Raw genomic sequence first — 22,547 nt, forward strand, 5'->3', positions numbered from 1 at the left:
CTGTACCTGTGTGTGTATCTGTGTGTGTAGGAGGGGAAGAGGGGGGTGAGGGGGGAGGGGGGGGGGGGGAGGGAGTGGGGGGAGGGGAGGAGGCGGGAGGAGGAGGGAGACGGCGGAGTAGGAGGAGGAGACAGCGAGGTGATGGTGGATTTGTTGATGGCGGCGGCGATGGTGTTGGAGGTGGCAACAGCACAACAACAACAACAACAACAGCGCCTCCGGACAGCACGGCAACAACACCCTGCAGGAATAAACAGCGCCCCTGTGTCGCCCTGCATCGTGAGGGGGGTGGGGTGGGGTGGGTGGGTGGGTGGAGGCAGGGCGACGAGCCGTGCCCAGCAGCCTCGCTGCCTGTTGACCGATGATGTGAGGAGCCCCGCGGCTTTGAGAACCGCGTGGAGGAGTTTCGCCTTCTCCTGGAGGAGGGCGGCGCCCCGCCGCGAGGCTCGTCGAGCGCCCGGCCCCACGGACATTGGCGCCCCCAGCCATTGTGGACGGGCGCGCGGCAAAGTTGGCGAAAGGCGCCCGGCAAAGTTGGCGAGACGGCAAAGCCGCAGGGCCGATCGAGCGGGGTCGGTTCAGCACCGCGGACAGCGCCTCCCGCCACACTCCTACTCACCACTCCTGCTCCCTCTCCTCCTCCTCCTCCTCACCCTCCTCCCCCTCCTCCTCACCCTCCTCCTCCCCCTCCTCCTCACCATCCTCCTCCCCCCTCCTCCTCTTCCTCCTCCCCCTCTTCCTCACCCTCCTCCTCACCCCTCCTCCTCACCCCTCCTCCTCTTCCTCCTCCCTCCCTCCCCTCCCCCCTCCTCCCCCCCTCCTCCTCCTCCTCACCGCTCCTGCTCCCTCTCCTCCTCTTCCTCCTCCCCTCCTCCTCACCCTCCTCCTCCTCCCTCCTCCTCTTCCTCCTCCCCCTCCTCCTCCCCCTCCTCCTCACCCCCCTCCTCACCCCTCCTCCTCTTCCTCCTCCCCCTCCTCCTCACCCTCCTCCTCACCCCTCTTCCTCCCCCCTCCTCCCCCTCCCCTCCCCCCTCCTCCCCCCCTCCTCCTCCCCCTCCCCTCCTCCTCCCCCCTCCTCCTCCCCCTTCTCCTCCCCCCAGCCGCAGTCCTGAACAGCGCCCAGCAGCACCGCAAAGCGCGCTGCAAATCGCGCAGCGCCTTCGGGAAGGAGGAGGGGGAGGAGGAGGAAGAGGGGAGGGGGAAGAGGGGGGGAGAGTGGGAGGGGGGAGGGAGTGGGGGGAGGGGAGGAGGAGGAGGAAGGGGAGGAGGAGGAGGAGGGGGAGGAGGGGGAGTTGGAGGAGGAGGGGGAAGAGGGGGGTGAGGGGGGTAGGGGGAGGAGGAGACGGCGGAGTAGTAGGAGGAGGAGGAGGAGACAGCGAGGTGATGGTGGATTTGTTTATGGCGGCGGCGATGGTGGTGGAGGTGGCGGTGGTGATGGAGGAGCAGTGTGAGGAAGTGAAGGAGGCGTGAAGGAAGAGGCACAGACGTTCGCCTTTCGTTTACCGGTCACAGCAACAGCAGCAGCAGCAGCCTTCGCCGTCACTGTCATCATCATCATCATCAGCAGCAGCAGCATCAGCAGCAACAGTTGCAAGCAACAGCAGCAGCGTCTTCACCGTCACTGTCATCATCATCATCATCAGCAGCAGAAGCAACAGTTGCGGTAGCAAGCAGTAGCAGGAGCAGCGTCTTCACAGTCACGTTCATCATCATCATCATCGCCTGCAGCAACAGTAGCATCAGCAGTTGCGGCAGCAGTAGCATCAGCAGTTGCAGCAGCGAGCAGCAACAGCAGCGAGCAAGCGGTAGCTGCAGCAGCGTCTTTACAATCACGTTCATAACCATCATCACCTGCAGCAGTAACAGCAGCGAGCAAGCGGTAGCTGCAGCAGCGTCTTTACAATCACGTTCATAACCATCATCACCTGCAGCAGTAACAGCAGCGAGCAAGCGGTAGCTGCAGCAGCGTCTTTACAATCACGTTCATAACCATCATCGCCTGCAGCAGTAACAGCAGCGAGCAAGCGGTAGCTGCAGCAGCGTCTCTACAATCACGTTCATAACCATCATCGCCTGCAGCAGTAACAGCAGCGAGCAAGCGGTAGCTGCAGCAGCGTCTTTACAATCACGTGCATAACCATCATCGCCTGCAGCAGTAACAGCAGCGAGCAAGCGGTAGCTGCAGCAGCGTCTTTACAATCACGTTCATAACCATCATCACCTGCAGCAGTAGCAGTAACAGCGGCGGCGGTGGAGCGATGATAATAATTCTTATTAGCAGCACGCGGCAGCATGACTAATTAATGATTAAATCGCAATCGCTTGCAAGTAACGGCTGTAACGTACATATCATCGATGCTACTAACAGCAATCGTCACCAGCAGCGCGATGAATAATCGTCAGCGTTGTCGATCGTAACGTTACTCTGTTGTTGTTGTTGTTGATGTATTTACTAATTTTTCCCCCCAGGTTTAACGTTGAAACAGGGTCCGAATTGACTTTTACCCGGGTGAATTAAGGGTTGTTTTTAAAAAAATATTTATATTTATAATTGATGAATGAAATAACCGTAAGCACAATTGGTACAACCATTATCATGACTTACAGCAGCAGCAGCAGCAACATTGATCAGAATCATGTTCAATGTTAAAAATCATCATCATCATCAGCATAATAGCTGTTATAGTAACCATCTTCTTCACTGCCATCATCATCATCAGCAGCAACAGCAGCAGCGCCTTGATTAACATTCATCACGACAACAGTGTAATCAAAATCGATAACATTCACCATGAGTACAAAATAATCACGGTCGTTCGCAAAACGATTAGTAATTAATAACGTCGTCACAATCGGAATCTACGGCATCATCATCATCATCATCAGCAGCAGCATCGATAATCAATGATAATCGATAATCAATTATTATCGATAATCAATTATCATCGATAATCAATTATCATCGATACCGTCATAGTATCTGAATCATCATCACCACGAGCGTCATCAATCTGAATAATCAAAATCACCATCGTCCTGATCCGCATACGAATCAACATCATCATCAGCGTTAAAAATATTAACACTCACAGCTATTACCAACCATCATCATCATCATCACCACAGCATACAAATCAATACCATCATTACCATCGTTATCACCTACATCACCATCACCATCCGCACCACCACCACCACCATCATAATCAATAACTCACAATTACCAAAAATAACGATAAACTCCATCATCGTCATCATAGCATCCGAATCGCTACCATTATTACCCTCATCATCACCCCCATCATCACCCGCATCATCACCCGCATCATCACCACCATCACCATCACCTTCATCATCATCATCAACAACAACATCATCATCATCATCAGCAGCAGCAGCAGCAGCGGCGTCGAGGTGCCACTGGTGTGTCGGGATGTTGGGCCCAGCGTGTGGCAGTCCGGCACCCGGGGTGACCTCTGCGGACCGGTCCGCCAGGGCCCGCATCGGGCCGTCCCCGGGCGGCCCCGGCCCCTACGGAGCGGCCCTCGACGCGGGACGCTCGCCCGGCAGAGCCGACGCCGCGAGGCGCGACCCGGACGGGCGGCCGCTAGGCCCGAGGCCCGACCGGCCCGGCGAGGGACGCGGCGGGCCGGACGCCGGCGGCGTGGGCCGATCGAGCGTCCCGGGTGGGCCGCGCTTCGGTCGGCCGGGCCCGGGTGGACGCGGCGTCGACGCCGCGGCCGAAGCTCGAGGCGCGGCCGCTGTCGGGAACGACTTTGGGGAGTCGGGCACCAGCGGAGGAGTCGTCGGTGGACGTGGCGCGAGCGGTCTTCCTCGCTTGGGTGGACCTGAGCTGGGTGGACGTGAGCTGGGTGGACCTGCGCTGGGTGGACGTGAGCTGGGTGGACGTGAGCTGGGTGGACGTGAGCTGGGTGGACGTGAGCTAGGTGGACGTGAGCTAGGTGGACGTGAGCTAGGTGGACGTGAGCTGGGTGGACGTGAGCTGGGTGGACCTGCGCTGGGTGGACGTGACCTGGGTGGACCTGCGCTAGGTGGACATGACCTGGGTGGACGTGAGCTAGGTGGACGTGAGCTGGGTGGACGTGACCTGGGTGGACCTGAGCTAGGTGGACGTGAGCTGGGTGGACGTGAGCTGGGTGGACGTGAGCTGGGTGGACGTGACCTGGGTGGACGTGACCTGGGTGGACCTGCGCTGGGTGGACGTGAGCTGGGTGGACGTGACCTGGGTGGACCTGAGCTGGGTGGACGTGACCTGGGTGGACCTGAGCTGGGTGGATGTGACCTGGGTGGACGTGACCTGGGTGGACGTGACCTGGGTGGACCTGAGCTGGGTGGACGTGACCTGGGTGGACCTGAGCTGGGTGGACGTGACCTGGGTGGAGCTGACCTGGGTGGACCTGCGCTAGGTGGACGTGACCTGGGTGGACCTGCGCTAGGTGGACGTGACCTGGGTGGACGTGACCTGGGTGGAGCCAGCGTCGACCGCTCGGAGCCGAGTTTCTCCGTTCCGGACGGCCATCGTGTCGTCCTACTCGACCTGGGTGGATCGGCGACCGACGGGAACCACCTCGCCACAACTGCGCCCGTTGCGCAAGACCTGGGCACGTGCCTCTCGGATGGACGCACGTGGAGTGCCGGGCCTCCGACTGCCAGAGCGGCCGTGCCCGGTGGCACAGACGCGAGGGGATGCGTCTCATCTGCTACACCGCCGCCATCCCCACCTCCACCACCACCACCACCACCACCACCACAACCACCAGCAGTAGCAGCAGCAGCAACAACAACGTCGTCGTTATCGTGCGGGCAACTACTGAGGAACTCGATCCATTCGAGTGCAGTGTCGGCAGGGAATAGCGAGGAGCAGGAGGACGACGAGATGGTGATGATGGTGATAGCTGTCTCGGAAGACGACCACCACGACATTAAGAAGCAGCAGCAGCAGCAGCTGCAGCAGCAGCAGCGCCACCACCACCAACATCATCCGCACCACCACCACTGCCACCACCACCAACAACAACATCAACAACATCCGCACCACCAGCAAGGAAATCACGACGATGACGACGACGACGACGACAACGACTACGACGAAGAAGACGACGACGACGATGACGACCGCTCCAGCGGCGGTGGCGGCTACGGTCACCACCACCACCGCCACCACCACCGCCACCACCGCCACCACCACCGCCGTGGCCGCGGCCGCGTTGGCCGTCACCGCCACGCTCCCGACGACCAGCGCAGCGAGCGGGTCGTCATCAACGTGGGCGGCACGCGGCACGAGACCTACCGCGAGACCCTGCGAACGGTGCCCGGCACGCGCCTCTCGTGGCTCTCGGAGCCCGGCGCGCGCCGCCACTTCGAGTTCGACCGCGGGCTCGGCGAGTTCTTCTTCGACCGCCACCCGCAGGTGTTCGCCCACGTGCTCAACTACTACCGCACGGGCAAACTGCACTGCCCGGCAGACGTGTGCGGCCCCCTGTTCGAGGAGGAGCTCGCCTACTGGGGCATCGACGAGACGGACGTGGAGCCCTGCTGCTGGATGAACTACCGGCAGCACCGCGACGCCGAGGAGGCCCTCGTGAGCTTCGGCAGTGGCGAGCCAGCGGCGGCGGCGGCTTGCGACGCCCGCGGCGAGGGTGGCGACGCTTCGGATGCTCGAGGTAGCGGTGGTGGTGGCGGTGGTCAGGAGGTAGCAGCCACGGCGTTGGGTCGCTGGTGGTTTTGTTGCCGGAGGTGGCAGCCGAGGCTCTGGGCGCTGTTCGAAGACCCGTACTCGTCCAGAACGGCCAGGGTGAGTGGCGGAGATGGGGGGTGGTGGTGGTGGTGGTGGGTGGGCGGGCGGGCGAGTTGATTGATGTGCCGGTGAGTGACGGCACTTGCCCCGGCCAGCGTGTTGGAGGCCGCATGGGGGACCTTTGCCTTTGTGGGTGAGCGGTGGTCGCGAGGATGGACAGAGCGCCGCGCCAGCGACACGAAGGGGGTAGGTGGCCACCATCACCCCCGACCGCCACTGGGGAGACAAAGGCGGTCAGGGGTGATGGTGGCCACCCACCCCCTCGTGAGCCGTGCCGGCCTCCATAGGTGCTACTCGCTAGCAGCACTTGCCCCAACAGTCTGTGAAGGCTATACAGGGGGAATCTTTGTCTTTGTGTGTCATAGCCTTGTGAACACATTGCACTAGACACCCAGGGACCGTAGTTCAACTCCCGTCCGTGACTACTGTGGAGCGTTTGCATCTAAACCTGAACTCGATCTCTACTTAAGAAAATGGCATCATTTACAATGGGTAATGGATCAAAACAGGCTCTGGTATCATAATAGGGTTTTTCCCCTTTTTTCTGGCAACAAAACTGAAGCCTTTTTTTTACAAAGATTCATATTACTGCATTAACCACAATACCTGCAGTCAAAATGCAAACAAAAGACATGCTCATTGCTTTGATAGTGGCATTGTCTTTGAGCTGTGTGACGCCTTTTGGCGTCACCTGGTCGAGCACCAATTGGGTCGAGGCTCAAAAGAAAGCCGTCCCTTGGTGTGGACCAATCAGTTTCAAGGACAATGCATCATATATTATCATAGTGTGTTTTTTGTTTGCATTTTGACTGCAGGTATTGCGGTTAATGCAGTAACATGAATCCTGGTAAAAAGGTTTCAGATTTGTCGCCAGAAAAAATGGGAAAAACCCTTTTATTATATTTTGGTACTGGCAAAAGAGGTCTAATGATGAGGCTCTGGTATGGTTGAATAATGGGAGTCTCCGTGTTAAACGGAGTCATTACGATCAGATGCATTATCTAATCCGTTACCAATTGTCCCAAAGTCTGTTATGGTTATACGCGAGCTATTTATGTATTTGTGTGCGTGTGGAGAGCGGTGGCGCAGTGGTTAGCAGTGCACTTCGCTTCAAACCCGGCGACCCGACTTCGATTTCCACTCATGGCCAACATGACCACCGGTGAAACGTTGCCTGAACTGATTCCTGGGCCATAGACTCACACAATGACCCACAGACTGACACAAATTCCACATAGACTAACAGAGAGACCCATGGACTCACACAGGATACCCATAGACTCGCACAAAGACCCACAGATACCAGAGACTAACAGAGAGACCCATAGACTCACAGAGATACCACATACTAAAATAGAGACATATAGACTGACACAGCTACCCATAGACTAACAGAGACCCATGGACTCACACAGGATACCCATGGATTCACCCAGAAACCATAGACTTACAAGATACCCATAGACTGGTACAGACACCGCTAGACTAACACATAGACCCGTGGACTCAGGGAGGACCCATGGTCTCACACAGGATACCCATGAGCTCATACAGATACCATAGAAAAACAGAGAGTCTCATCGACTGACACAGATTCCCAGAGACTAACACATAAACCCATGGACTCATGCAGGATACCTATGGACTCTCAAAGGATACCCATAGACTCACAGAAAGACCCATAGACTGACACAGATTACATAGACGAACAGAGAGACCCATAGACTAACCCAGAAAACCATTGACTCACACAGAGACGCATAGACTCACACAAAGACCCACAGACTGACACAGATTACATAGACGAACAGAGAGACCCATGGACTAACACAGACAATCATTAACTAACACAGAGACGCATAGACTCACACAGAGACCCGTAGATTCACACAAATACCATAGGCTAACACAGAGACCCATAGACCTACACAGAGACCCGTCGATTCACACAGCAATGCATGGACTCACACAGAAATCCGCAGACTCACATGGAGACCGATAGACTAACAATGAGAGCCATAAGCTCAAACAGAGACCCAGAGACTTAAACAAAGACCCGTTGTCTCACACAGAGTCTCATAGACCTACACAGAGACCCGTAGATTCACACACAGACCCTTAGATTCACACAGAGGCCCATAGACTAACGATAACCTGAACCCTGATCTCAGCCTTTAATCAAGGTCGACTTATCATTAAAAAATCAGCACCTGGTGCAGTGTGACAAAACATCACAGTGGGGAGACAAAGGCGGCCGGGCGTGGCGCTTCTATATTGACCACACCACTCACTCACGCCCCATCATTGCTTGCATTGTTAAGGGGGGCGGGGGGGGGGTAGCTGCCAACACGGGGGGTCCCTGTGACGTGGCCCTTGGAAGGGCTGGAGGTGACGTGTGTACAGCACTCGGGAGTTCGTCAATTATTAAGGGGCGACCGATGTTGCGCGGAAATTGGCAGTAAGAATCCAGAACACCACGCAGGTGACAGAGACTCCGCCCCTCACTCCCCCAGACACGGCACCACCCCATAGACTCACACAGAGACCCGTAGACTCACACATAGACCTGTAGACTCATACAGAGACTCATAGACTCACACAGAAACCCGTAGACTCACACAGAGACTCACAGACTCACACAGAGACCCGTAGACTCACACAGAGACCCGTAGACTCACACAGAAACCAGTAGACTCACACAGAGACCCATAGACTCACACAGAGACCCATAGACTCGCACAGAGACCCGTAGACTCACACAGAGACCTATAGACTCACACATAGACCTGTAGACTCACACAGAGAGCCATAGACTCACACAGAAACCCGTAGACTCACACAGAGACTCACAGACTCACACAGAGACGCGTAGACTCACACAGAGACCCGTAGACTCACACAGAAAAACCAGTAGACTCACACAGAGACCCATAGACTCACACAGAGACCCATAGACTCGCACAGAGACCCGTAGACTCACACAGAGACCCGTGGATTCACACAGAGACCCATAGACTCACACAGAGACCCGTAGACTCACACAGAGACCTGTAGACTCACACAGAGACCCGGAGACTCACACAGAGACCCATAGACTCGCACAAAGACCCATAGACTCACACAGAGACCCATAGACTCGCACAGAGACCCGCAGACTCGCACAGAGACCCATAGACTCACACCATAGTTCCATAGTTCATTAATTTAGTATAGCCCTGTGAGCCATTCGGCTCTTGAATCGGGTGCAACCGCAACAAACAAAAACATGAACAAGAAAACATCTTAAAGTGACTTTGTGACTGTGCAAACAGAAAATCCAGGGAAAAAAACATCAAAATATTCCTGAAATAGCACCGTACACCAACGCTGTGTGCAAAAATCCCAGTGGGATGCAAGTCAAATAACAACAACAACCACAAGACAACTAAGATTAAGGCCATCAGTCTAACTCCGTACTGCAATAAACAAAAACATGGCCAAAACCTAAAAAAACTTTTCGAAATCACCAAAATAAAAGCCATAAATGCAATGTAACAGTGATCATAGGGACTGTGACCGAAATTTTAACAATAAACTACATAAATAAATTATAACACCAAAATCTAGAGCCATATTTTAGGCCACTGAATAGCAGTGGCAGCTAGGGGTGTACAACTCCTCTAGAGCAGTTTTGAGTGAAGATCTCATTGGTAGCGATTCAAGTTGCAGTTTATTGGCAATAGCATTCCAGACCCAGCGGGCATCAATAGCAAAGGCCCTTCCTTCGGTTTTTGTACGGCAATAAGGAATGTGAAGCTGGTAAATGAGCGAAGACCTGAGGTCAAATTTGTTCTTTGAAACAGAGAGGAGATCCAGTAGGTAGTCTGCGGATTTTTTTGTAAGTACATCGTGAATAAATAAGATCTAGTGCACAAGCCGTCGAACATTAAGATATGTTAAGTTTGACCCAATGTAGAGATCACAGTGGTGAGTCCTATATGGGCAGTTCAATGCAAATCTTAAGGCCGAGTAATAGATTGAATCAAGCTTATTCAGTACAGTACTTGGGGCTGATTTATACACGATGTCACAGTAGTCAAGTAGAGGCAGTATGGTAGCTTTTATAAATTCCAAACGGAACATTGGGGGGAAGCAGTGCTTGTGTCGATACAGAAAACCAATTTTTATTTCTGTCTTTTTACCAATATAATCAATGTGATCTTCAAAACTAAGTTTTGAATCCAGGATGACCCCAAGATACTTATAGATCTTGACTTGCTCTATTTGATAATTATTCAAGGAATGTAATTGGGGAAAAATAACTTCCTGCTTTAGTCCCGGTGAGAAGCATAGCACCTTGGTTTTGGAGGTATTCAGGACCAGTTTAAGAGAAACTAGCTGATGTTGTAGTTTGTTGAAATCACCCTGGAGCTTAGCAATCACGTCATCTGGAGAGCGGCCGGCAGTAATCAGTATCGTGTCATCTGCAAAAAGATTTACCCTGGAATGATCCAGGTCAGTGCCCAAGTCATTGACATAAAGAGAGAACAAGAGGGGGCCGAGGATGAAACCCTGTGGAACCCCTTTAGTTATCTTAACACTGTTTGACCTCCAACCATCTGTGAATACAGTTTGGGTGCGAGAAAAGAGGTAATTTTTTAACCATTGTACTTTGTTTTAGGAAAAACCGAGGCAACTTAGTTTGTTGTGGTCTACTGTATCAAAAGCTTTGGACAGGTCAAGAAAAAGACAGGCACAGTACTGCTTATTATCAAGGCTATTGTAAATTTGATTCAAAGAGTCTAATGCAGCAGATGTGGTGCTGTATTTTTTTCGGAACCCAGATTGTTTTAGATGTAGTAGATTGTTGGTGGACAGGAAACTGCTAATTTGGTAGTTAAATAATTTTTCAAAAATTTTCATCAACGGGGACAAAATTGAGATAGGTCGGTAGTTATTGGGATCATCTTTAGGGCCCCCTTTGTGAAGTGGACGGACATAGGAATGTTTCCATTCTAGAGGAACTGATGCTTCTTTGATGGACAGGTTGAAAATATGGGCAATAGGTTGTATATTAGGTGACCAACAGTTAGTAGAGCAAAGACGGGAAAACTATCTGCTCCGGTTGAGGAGGACCCTTTGAGGTAGGACAGTTGTTTCAGAACATTACTTTCGTGGATTGGTTGGAAACTAAATTCGTTAAATGTTTGGACAGGGGTGTAGGAATTTGCAAGAGCAGGGGTGACTCCCAATACATTATCAAAAAGATTACCAGCTTCAGAAAAATGAAGGTTAAAATTGTCAACTATTTTTTTGGGATCTGAAAAATATTCCCCATTTCGGTTAAGCTCAACGGGCAGATTGTCTGTTTTGGATGCCTTATCGATAGATTTGATTGTTTTACAAAAAATCCTGGCATTTCCATGTGATTCCAGGAGAGTGGAGGAAAAGTAGGCATTTTTTTGCATGCCGTATTTTTTTTACGCATCTATTCCTTAAAATCCTGTATTCTAGCCAGTCATTTACCAAATTACTTTTCTGAGCACATGCCCAAGCCTTGTCCCTAGTTTTCATGAGCTTTGTAATCAGAGGATCATACTATGGTGGGCGGTTGCCTTTAGTTTTAAATCTAACCAACGGAGCATGTTTGTAAAGAATTTGGAGAAACGTGTACCTCAAAGTCTCCCAAGCCGTAGTCAGGTTGGGGATATCACAGACCTTATCAATATCCGAGTGAAGCACATCATTTGTAAATGCCTGAGTGCTGAAGTGCCTCAAAGAGTGCTTCTCAACAATTTTAGGGGGGGCTTTGGGTCTGGCTGATGATCTCACCACACAAATGAAGGAGTGATCACTAAGGTTATTACCCAGAACACCAGTCAGTGCGAAATTGTGAGGGGAATTTGTCAATAGGACGTCAAGCAGAGTTGACTGTCCCGGATTTTTTAGGTTGGGTCTTGTGGGGACATTTATTAATTGAAACAGGTTAAATTCATCTGTAAAATTTGTGGCCACGGCCGGCGGATTTAGCCAATTCCAATTTAGATCACCCACTAAAACTATTTCACCTTTAGAGAGGCCCCCCAAAAGCTCACTCAGTGCCAAAACAGCTTCAACATCCTTCCCACAAGGCAGTCTATAGCAGCACACTACCAATATCTGTTGATTATTTGGGACAGTTATTCTGAGAGCCAAACATTCAAAGCAAGATTTTTTAAACAAAGAGTGAGCTGGTGAACATGCAATAGCATTACGAACATAGATGGCAATTCCACCTCCTTTAGATCCTCGGTCAAGCCGAAAAAGGTTGTAGTTTTCAATCGTAATCTGCAAGTCATTGACGGCAGGAGTGAGAAATGTTTCTGTTAGGCAAAAAATGTCCGGGCCAAGATTTGCCACTTCTAGTTTTAGTTGACTTAATTTAATCACAAGCCCTCTGATGTTGACATGTAGAACACCAACACCTTTCCTGCCAGAACAATCTACAGAATTATACGAGTTCTTATCATTTGGACCAGGATGAAGGTCAATACCACCCAGAAATAAGAAAAGTAGAATTAACAGTTTGCATAAGTATTTTCTGTGGAAGGATGAAGAGCGGCGAACCTTGGACGAATAGTAGCAGCTCGCAGATGGTGTTATTTTTAAGAGCAGAATGAAGTTTGGAAGGAGTGCTGGTGAAGTAATGTAGACTTACATAGAGATCCGTAGATTCGCACAGAGACCTGTAGACTCACACAAAGACATGTAGACTCACACAGAGACCCGTAGATTCACACAGAAACCCGCAGATTCACACAGAGACCTGTAGACTCACACATAGACCTGTAGACTCAAACAGAGACCCATAGACTCGTACAGAGACCCGTAGACTCACACACAGAGACCCGTAGACTCACACAGAGACCCGTAGACTCACACAGAGACCCGTAGATTCACACAGAGACCCATAGACTCACACAGAGACCCGTAGATTCACACAGAGACCCGTAGACTCGCACAGAGACCTGTAGACTCACACAGAGACCCATAGACTCGCACAGAGACCCGTAGACTCACACAAAGACATGTAGACTCACACAGAGACCCGTAGACTCACACAGAGACCTGTAGACTCACAGAGAGACCCATAGATTCACACAGAGACCCACAGATTCACACAGAGACCCATAGACTCACACAGAGACCCATAGACACACACAGAGACCTGTAGACTCACACAGAGACCTGTAGACTCACAGAGCGACCTGTAGACTCACACAGAGACCCACAGACTCACACAGAGACCCGTAGACTCACACAGAGACCCGTAGATTAACACAGATACTCGTAGACTCACATAGAGACCTGTAGACTTACACAGAGACCCATAGACTTAAACAGAGACACGTAGACTCACACAGAAACCTATAGACTCACACAGAGACCCGTGGACTTACACAGAGGTCCGTAAACTCACACAGAGACCCGTAGGCTCGCACAGAGACCCGTATATTCACACAGAGACCTGTAGACTCAAATAGAAACCCATAGACTCACACAGAGACCAGTCAACTCACACAAAGACCCGGAGACTCACACAGAGACCGGTAGACTCACACAGAGGCCCTGAGACTCACACAATGTCCCGTAGACTAACACACAGACCAGAAGACTCACACAGAGATCCGTAGACTCACACAGAGACCCGTAGACTCACAAAGTGACCATAGAATCTCACAGCTACCCGTGGACTCACACAGATACATACACACTCACACATCGACCAATAGATTCACATAGAGACAGATAAACACACGCAGATAACTGTAGATTCGCATCGAGACCCTAGACTCACATAGAGTTCCCATTCGCTCACAAAGAAACCCGTAGACTCACACATAGATCCATAGACTCATTCAGAGACCCATAGACTCCCACAGAAATCCATCAACTTACACATATACTCAGACTCACACAGTGACGCATAGACTCACATGGATACCCATTGACTCACATAAAAACCCATGGGCTCACACGGCGAGACACAGGCAGATACATGCATGAAACACAGACTAAACAAAGCATTCGCTTTTACGTCTATTAGGGCTGCTAGGTCAATGTGTAATTATTTTAAAAATTACATTTGTCCCTCCAATAATATTCCAATCAATCTGTCGGCGAATGAGCGAATTTTCGATTCAGGGCCACATCTCAGCACACAAAGACAAGGTCCCCATTTGTAGCCTTCAACTGACATGTTAGGGCAAGTGCTGTCATCCCAAGTAGCACCGCCTATGAAGGCCGGCGCTGTGGCAGACCATGGAGTGGTTTGGCTAGCACTACACGAGCCCACCCGCCTTTGTCTCTCCAGACACACAAAGACAAAGATCCCCCGCGTAGCCTTCAACTGACATGTTGGGGCAAGTGCTGTCATCCCAAGTAGCACCGCCTATGAAGGCCGGCGCTGTGGCAGACGATGGAGTGGTTTGGCTAGCACTACACGAGCCCACCCGCCTTTGTCTCTCCAGACACACAAAGACAAAGATCCCCCGCGTAGCCTTCAACTGACATGTTGGGGCAAGTGCTGTTAGCGAGAGGCACGCGAGAGGGTGCGAGTTGGCCAACGCAACACACCCGGCCGCATTTAAAACGTCGGGCAAAAACCTCCTGAGGATGCTGGGCTGCTATATTCTCCAGCTAAACCTCGTACTTGGTTGTCAATGTGGATGCGCCCCGGTTTGCTCTGCAGACAACGATCCTCCCCCCGTGTAGCCCGTGACAGATTTTAGGAGCAAGTGCTGCATGCGAGCAAATGAAGGTAAACAAGTAACTCGTTTAAAAAAGTTACAAATATGAACGTTGTGTGAACGTCCGTGATGAACGTTGTGTGTACGTCCACGATGAACGTTGTGTGAACGTCAGTGATGAACGTTGTGTGTACGTCCGTGATGAACATTGTGTATACGTCCACGATGAACGTTGTGTGAACGTCAGTGATGAACGTTGTGTGTACGTCAGTGATGAACGTTGTGTGTACGTCCGTGATGAACGTTGTGTATACGTCCACGATTAACAGTTGTGTGAGCGTCCGTGATGAACGTTGCGTGTACGTCCGTGATGAACGCTGTGTGGACGTCCGTGATGAACGTTGTGTATACGTCCGTGATGAACGTTGTGTGTACGTCCGTGATGAACGTTGTGTGAACGTCCACGATGAACGTTGTGTGTACGTCCGTGACGAACGTTGTGTGAACGTCCGTGATGAACGTTGTGTGTACGTCAGTGATGAACGTTGTGTGTACGTCCACGATGAACGTTGTGTGTACGTCCACGATGAACGTTGTGTGTACGTCCGTGATGAACGTTATGTGAACGTCCGTGATGAACGTTGTGTGAACGTCCGTGATGAACGTTATGTGAACGTCCACGATGAACGTTGTGTATACGTCCACGATGAACGTTGTGTGTACGTCCACGATGAACGTTGTGTAAACGTCCACGATTAACGTTGTGTGAGCGTCCACGATGAATGTTGTGTTTAGGTCCGTGATGAACGTTGTGCGTACGTCAGTGATGAACATTGTGTGTACGTCCGTGATGAACGTTGTGTGTACGTCCGTGATGAACGTTGTGTGTACGTCAGCGATGAACGTTGTGTATTCGTCCACGATGAACGTTGTGTGAACGTCCGTGATGAACGTTGTGTATACGTCCGTGATGAACGTTGTGTATACGTCCACGATGAACGTTGTGTGTACGTCCACGATGAACGTTGTGTGTACGTCCGTGATGAACGTTGTGTGTACGTCCGTGATGAACGTTGTGTGTACGTCCATGATGAACGTTGTGTGTACGTCAGTGATGCACGTTGTGTGTACGTCCGTGATGAACGTTGTGTATACGTTCACGATGAACGTTGTGTGAACGTCCGTGACGAACATTGTGTGTACATCCGTGACGAATGTTGTGTGTACGTCAGTGATGAACGTTGTGTGTACGTCCGTGATTAAGGTTTTGTGAACGTACACGATGAACGTTGTGTGAACGTCCATGATGAACGTTGTGTATACGTCCACGATGAACGTTGTGTGAACGTCCACGATGAATGTTGTGTGTACGTCCGTGATGAACGTTGTGTGTACGTCCGTGATGAACGTTGTGTGTACGTCCGTGATGAACGTTGTGTGTACGTTCGTGATGAACGTTGTGTTATGTCCACGATGAACGTTGTGTGAACGTCCACGATGAACGTTGTGTTATGTCCACGATGAACGTTGTGTGAACGTCCACGATGAACGTTGTGTGTACGTCCGTGATGAACGTTGTGTACACGTCCACGATGAACGTTGTGTGAATGTCCACGATGAACGTTGTGTGTACGTCCGTGATGAACGTTGTGTGTACGTCAGTGATGAACGTTGTTTGTACGTCCACGATGAACGTTGTGTGTACGTCCACGATGAACGTTGTGTGAACGTCCAGGATGAACGTTGTGTGTACGTCCACGATGAACGTTGTGTGAACGTCCGTGACGAACATTGTGTGTACGTCCGTGACGAACGTTGTGTGTACGTCCGTGATGAACGTTATGTGTACGTCCGTGATGAACGTTGTGTGAACGTCCACGATGAACGTTGTGTGTACGTCCGTGATGAACGTTGTGTACACGTCCATGATGAACGTTGTGTGAACGTCCACGATGAACGTTGTGTATACATCCACGATGAAGGTTGTGTGTACGTCCGTGATGAACGTTGTGTGTACGTCCGTGATGAACGTTGTATGCACGTCCGTGATGAACGTTGTGTGTACGTCCGTGATGAACGTTGTGTGTACGTCCGTGATGAATGTTGTATATACGTCCACGATGAACGTTGTGTGAACGTCCACGATGAACGTTGTGTGAACGTCCATGTTTAACGTTGTTCAAACGTTTGTCACGCCGGAGTAGAGGCTCGGCGCTTTGATCCTCGCGGCAGTGGTAGCGCAATTATTTATTTATTTATTACCCCCACCACACACCCACGGGTCTCTATGGGTCTCTATGGGTCTCTATGGGTCTCTATGGGTCTCTATGTGTCTCTATGGGTCTCTACGGGTCTCTATAGGTCTATATGGGTCTCTATGTGTCTCTACGGGTCTCTATGGGTCTCTATGGGTCTCTATGGGTCTCTATGGGTCTCTATGGGTCTTTATGGGTCTCTACGGGTCTCTACGGGTCTCTATGCATTTCCCTTCCCTCTCTATGAATCTCTACGAGTCTCTATGTGTCTCTATGGGTCTCTACGGATCTCTATAGGTCTCTATGGGTCTCTATGTGTCTCTACGGGTCTCTATGGGTCTCTATGGGTCTCTATGGGTCTCTATGGGTCTCTATGGGTCTCTACGGGTCTCTACGGGTCTCTATGCATTTCCCTTCCCTCTCTATGAATCTCTACGAGTCTCTATGGGTCTCTATGGGTCTCTATGCATCACGCTCCCATCTCTCTCTGTATCTCTACGGGTCTCTATGGGTCTCTATGCATCTCCCTCCCCCTAACTCTGCATCTCTACGGGTCTCTATGGGTCTCTATGCATCTCCCTCCCCCTATCTCTGTATCTCTACGGGTCTCTATGGGTCTCTATGGGTCTCTATGCATCTCCCTCCCCCTAACTCTGCATCTCTACGGGTCTCTATGGGTCTCTATGCATCTCCCTCCCCCTATCTCTGTATCTCTATGGGTCTCTATGGGTCTCTATGCATCTCCCTCCCCCTATCTCTGTATCTCTACGGGTCTCTATGGGTCTTTATGCATCTCCCTCCCCCTATCTCTGCATCTCTTCGGGTCTCTATGGGTCTCTATGCATCTCCCTCGTGAGGTCGCCCCTTGCAACCTCACGGAGAGGTTCCATTCTAATCTCCCTCCGAGTGCTCACCCCGACGGTCACACACAGACACACACAGACACACACACACAGACACACACACATACACAGACACACACACAGTCACACACACACACAGACACACACACAGTCACACACACACAGACACACACACACACACAGACACACACACACACACACAGACACACACACAGTCACACACACACAACAACAACCGCCATTCGCCACTAAGTGGCGGTGACGTCACCACGACGCTTGTGCAACCTGAGGCCACGTGAAGTGTCGAACGCCCGCTGGCAGGAGGTCATGGGGCAGACCCAGGTGCCACGGGTCGACTGACTGAGATGACTGGCTGATGCACCACCTGTGCCCCCTACTGTGCCAACCTGCTGTGCTTTAGCCATCCGGCGCTCCGCTCGTTGTTCTGAGCGTCGCTCCTCCGCCCTCCGTTGTTGTTGGAGGGCGACTGCCTCCAACTGCCCAGTAGCATCCTTCACCAGCCTCCTCCACAGAGGCCGATCTTGACACCGCTGGTACCAGTCATCGGCAAGTCCACTCAGCTCCACGTCCTCCTGTACCACATCACTCCATCTCTTCTCTAGCCCGTGCCGCGCCCGCTTAGCCCCCTCAATCCGGCCAAACAAAAGCTGTTTCGGCATGCGGTGGCTGGGCATGCGGGCTACATGACCCAGCCATCGCAGCTTTGCCTGCCGGAGGAGCTCACCGATGGGACCCTGCCCAGATCTTTCAAGGATTTGTGAGCTCCTCACACAATCCAGTCTGGTTAAACCCAGGATGGATCGTAGGCAGGCCAGCCTAAATGTTTCTAACCGGCGAAGATGTTCCATTAGGGGGGTCCACGTTTCGCAAGCGTAGAGAAGGGAGGGAATGACCGTGGCCGAGAAGACCTGAAGCTTAGTGCGGAGCGACAGACCAGGTAGCTTCCACACAGCGTTACGCAACCGATGAAAATATATTGCCGCTCGACTGATTCGGAGTGAGACCTCTGCTGTTAAACTGGAGCCAGTCATAAGCACACTGCCCAGATATGGGAAACTCTTCACTCTCTACTGCCCCATCACCGATTGGGAGTTGTGGGGGTGGAGTGTCCGATGGTACAAAATACCCATGCAGGTGCTTAGTTTTGGTGGGGCTGATGGTAAGGCCCCACCTCTTAGTGGCACGCTCCAGTCTCAGCAGCAGCGTCTCCAACTCCTCCTCTGACTGAGCAGCTATTACCAAATCATCAGCATACATAACGTGGTTGAGCAATAGGGAGCCATCCCTTGACCGCACCCGGGCATCGATTAGCCTCCCATTATATCTGTACCATATGGAGATTCCCCCGGTACAGCTATTGAAGGCTTCACGAACTACGTGGTCAAAATAGATGTTAAATAATGTGGGAGCCAGAGGACATCCCTGTCGCACCCCAAGGTGTACAGGGAATGGCTCTGACTCCCGGCCACGTAGTTTTACCCAGGCCCGCTCACCATAATGAAGGTCCTTAATGATCGTGAGCAGAGGGTCAGGTACTCCAAAAGCACGAAGAACGACCCAGAGCCCAGGCCTACTGATGGTATCATAGGCCTTGACCAGGTCAATAAAGCAGAGATGTAGGTCTTGTTGGAATTCCCTACACCTCTGCTGTAGCAGACGGACAGAAAATATGGCATCTGTGCAGGACCGCCCTTTCCTGAAACCGCATTGGGGCTCCGCAAGCCTCTCCTCAGCGTTCCTGGCAAGGCGATGCTGAATAATCCTTGCCAGAACCTTTCCCGGCACACTGAGGAGTGAGATGCCCCTGTAGTTGTTACAGACACACACACAGACACACATACACAGACACACACACACACAGATACACACACACAGACACATACAAAGACACACATAGAGACACACACAGACACACACACAAACACACACACAGACACACAGATACACACACACATACACATACAAAGACACACACAGAGACACACACAGACACACATAGAGACACACACAGACACACACACACACAGACACACAGACACACACAGTACACACACACACACAGACACACACAGACACACACACACAGACACACACAGATACACACACACAGACACACACAGACACACACACACAGACACACACACACACAGACACGACACACACAGACACACACACAGACACACACACAGTCACACACACACGACACACACGCACATAGTTTCAGTTCATTTCAGTTTCATTCATTAGGTATGGTAGGTATAGTATCCCTGTGAGCCATGCGGCTGTTGACACGGCTGCAGCCGCAGGCAAACAACAAGACGAACAATAAAACATAATCAGGTGACTACTCGCAACCACAAAGCTCTAGGTGCACAGGAGACACGCGAGACGCATCGCCTGTCCAGCGTCGCACGTGGAAGCCGAGACCATCGCCAAATCATTCGGGGGCAGTGGAGTCACGTGACTGGGGTTGGTAGGTGCAGAGAGTCACGGAGGGAATGAAGTGGAGGTAGGGAATGAGTGAGAGAGAGAGAGGGGGTGGTGGGAGGGGGTGTTCTCAATGCAAGGAATGACGCAGGGAATGAATGAAGGGGGGGGAATGAGTGAGAGAGAGTCGTGGGGGTGTTCTCAATGCAGGGAATGACGCAGGGAATGAACGAGGGAGGGAATGAGTGAGAGAGAGTCGTGGGGGTGTTCTCAATGCAGGGAATGACGCAGAGAATGAAGTGAAGGAGGGAATGAGTGAGAGAGAGGGGTGGGGGTGTTCTCAATGCAGGGAATGACAGAAGAATGAAGTGAAGGATTGAATGAGTGAGATAGAGGTGTGTGGGGGTGTTCTCAATGCAGGGAATGACGCCGGGAATGAACGAGGGAGGGAATGAGTGAGAGAGAGAGGTGGGGGTGGTGTTCTCAATGCAAGGAATGACGCAGGGAATGAACGAGGGAGGGAATGAGTGAGAGAGAGGTGTGGGGGTGTTCTCAATGCAGGGAATGACGCAGGGAATGAATGAAGGGAGAGAATGAGTGAGAGAGAGGGGTGGGGGGTGTTCTCAATGCAAGGAATGACAGAGGGAATGAATCTTCTTTGGTTCTTTCGGTAAAGTTACGTTGAATGAGAATAAAATAATAAAATAACACAATAAAATTATCACGACGTTTTATTGTGTTATTTTATTATTTTATTCTCATTCTACGTGGTGACTTTACCGAAAGACCCAAAGAAGATGAATCCTTGCAGTCACGAAAGCTTCAAATAGAGGGAATGAATGAAGGGGGGGAATGAGTTAGAGAGAGGGGTGGGGGTGGTGTTCTCAATGCAGGGAATGACGCAGAGAATGAAGGAGGGAGGGAATGAGTGAGAGAGAGAGTCGTGGGGGTGTTCTCAATGCAGGGAATGACAGAGGGAATGAATGAAGGGGGGGAATGAGTGAGAGAGAAGGGTGGGGGGTGTTCTCAATGCAGGGAATGACGCAGGGAATGAACGAGGGAGGGAATGAGTGAGAGAGAGTCGTGGGGGTGTTCTCAATGCAGGGAATGAAAGAGGGAATGAATCTTCCTTGGTTATTTTGGTAAAGTCACGTAGAATGAGAATAAAATAATAAAATAACACAATAAAATTCTCACGACGTTTTATTGTGTTATTTTATTATTGTTTTCTCATTCGACGTGGTGACTTTACCGAAAGAACCAAAGAAGATGAATCCTTACAGTCACGAAAGCTTCAGATTGAGGGAATGAACGAGGGAGGGAATGAATGAGAGAGAGAGGTGGGGGTGTTCTCAATGCAGGGAATGACAGAGGGAATGAATGAAGGGGGGGAATGAGTGAGAGAGAGGGGTGAGGTGTTCTCAATGCAGGGAATGACAGAGGGAATGAATGAAGGGGAGGAATGAGTGAGTGAGTGAGAGTGGTGTGGGGGTGTTCTCAATGCAGGGAATGACAGAGGGAATGAATGAAGGGAGGGAATGAGGGAGAGAGAGGTTGGGGGTGGGGTGGGGGTTCAATGATTGGGTACCGTTTCCATGGTTACCGCAGTCATAGCAACGAGGCGAAGTCATCCCCGCCCCCTCCCCCCGCACCCGCCTACCCCTACCCCCACTCGTGGTATGCGGGGTTTCTATGGCAACGGCAGCAGGTCACCATGGCAACAGCTGTGTGTGTGAGCTGGGGTGTGGGGAGCGGTGGCGCATTGGTTAGCGCGCTGAGATACGAGGCTCGGCAGAGACACGAGTTCGTTTCCCGCTCACCACCACGTGACGATTATCTGAACCGGTCAATGGGCCTCCCCTAGGTCGACCCAGCCTCAAATGAGTTACCTGGTGCTGTGTGCAGTAAACATCGCCCACTGGGGAGACAAAGGCGGCCCCGGGTGTGTGGTGCTGGGCCACCCACCCCCTCGTGTGCCACCGTGCCGGCCTTCGTAGGCGCTGCTACTCGTTAGCAGCACTTGCCCCAACAGTCTGTTAAAGGCTACACGGGGGATCTTTGCCTTTTTTTCATAATGGGGAGCGGTAGTGTAGCTACGAACCCGAGGGTTCGAATCCCGCTCACGGGCACAAACACCACCGGTGACAAATTTATCTGAACCGGTTCTGGGCCTCCCCTAGGTCGACTCGGCCTGAAACGACTGCCTGTTGGCGGTGTGTAGCGAACATCGCCACTGGGGGAGACAAAGGCAGTCGGGCGTGGTGGTGCTGGCCACCCAAACCTGTCGTGTGCCTTGCTCGTGGGCCTTCGTAGGCGCTGCTACTCGCTGACAGCACTTGCCCCAACAGTCTGTTAAAGGCTACACGGGGGATCTTTGTCTCTGTGTTTTGGTGCGGCGTATTTCAGTGATTTCTTGCGCTTTAGGAGTTCTCACCTTCGTAGCTTGCGACATCAC

At 51.6% G+C, this 22,547-nt stretch overlaps 1 protein-coding gene across 2 annotated transcripts in view; it reads left to right on the plus strand.

Annotated features, from left to right (window-relative positions):
• Positions 1-1,361: 1,361 nt before the first annotated feature.
• Positions 1,362-22,547, plus strand: part of LOC116937535 (voltage-gated potassium channel KCNC3-like) — a 52,961-nt gene continuing 31,775 nt past the window's right edge. Inside the window, exons 1-2 of one of the 2 annotated variants that reach the window (XM_076054239.1) lie at positions 1,362-4,397; positions 4,458-5,815. In XM_076054239.1, coding sequence (XP_075910354.1) covers positions 3,434-4,397; positions 4,458-5,815 — 2,322 coding nt within the window. In that variant the 5' untranslated portion in view covers positions 1,362-3,433. Of the gene's footprint in view, positions 5,816-22,547 lie in introns of both variants that reach the window. The other variant, XM_076054238.1, reaches the window with a different exon arrangement.

This window comes from Petromyzon marinus, chromosome 65 (assembly GCF_048934315.1).
Source record: "Petromyzon marinus isolate PM22_M1 ecotype Great Lakes invasive population chromosome 65, UKy_Petmar_22M1.pri1.0, whole genome shotgun sequence".
Taxonomy (NCBI): domain Eukaryota; kingdom Metazoa; phylum Chordata; class Hyperoartia; order Petromyzontiformes; family Petromyzontidae; genus Petromyzon; species Petromyzon marinus.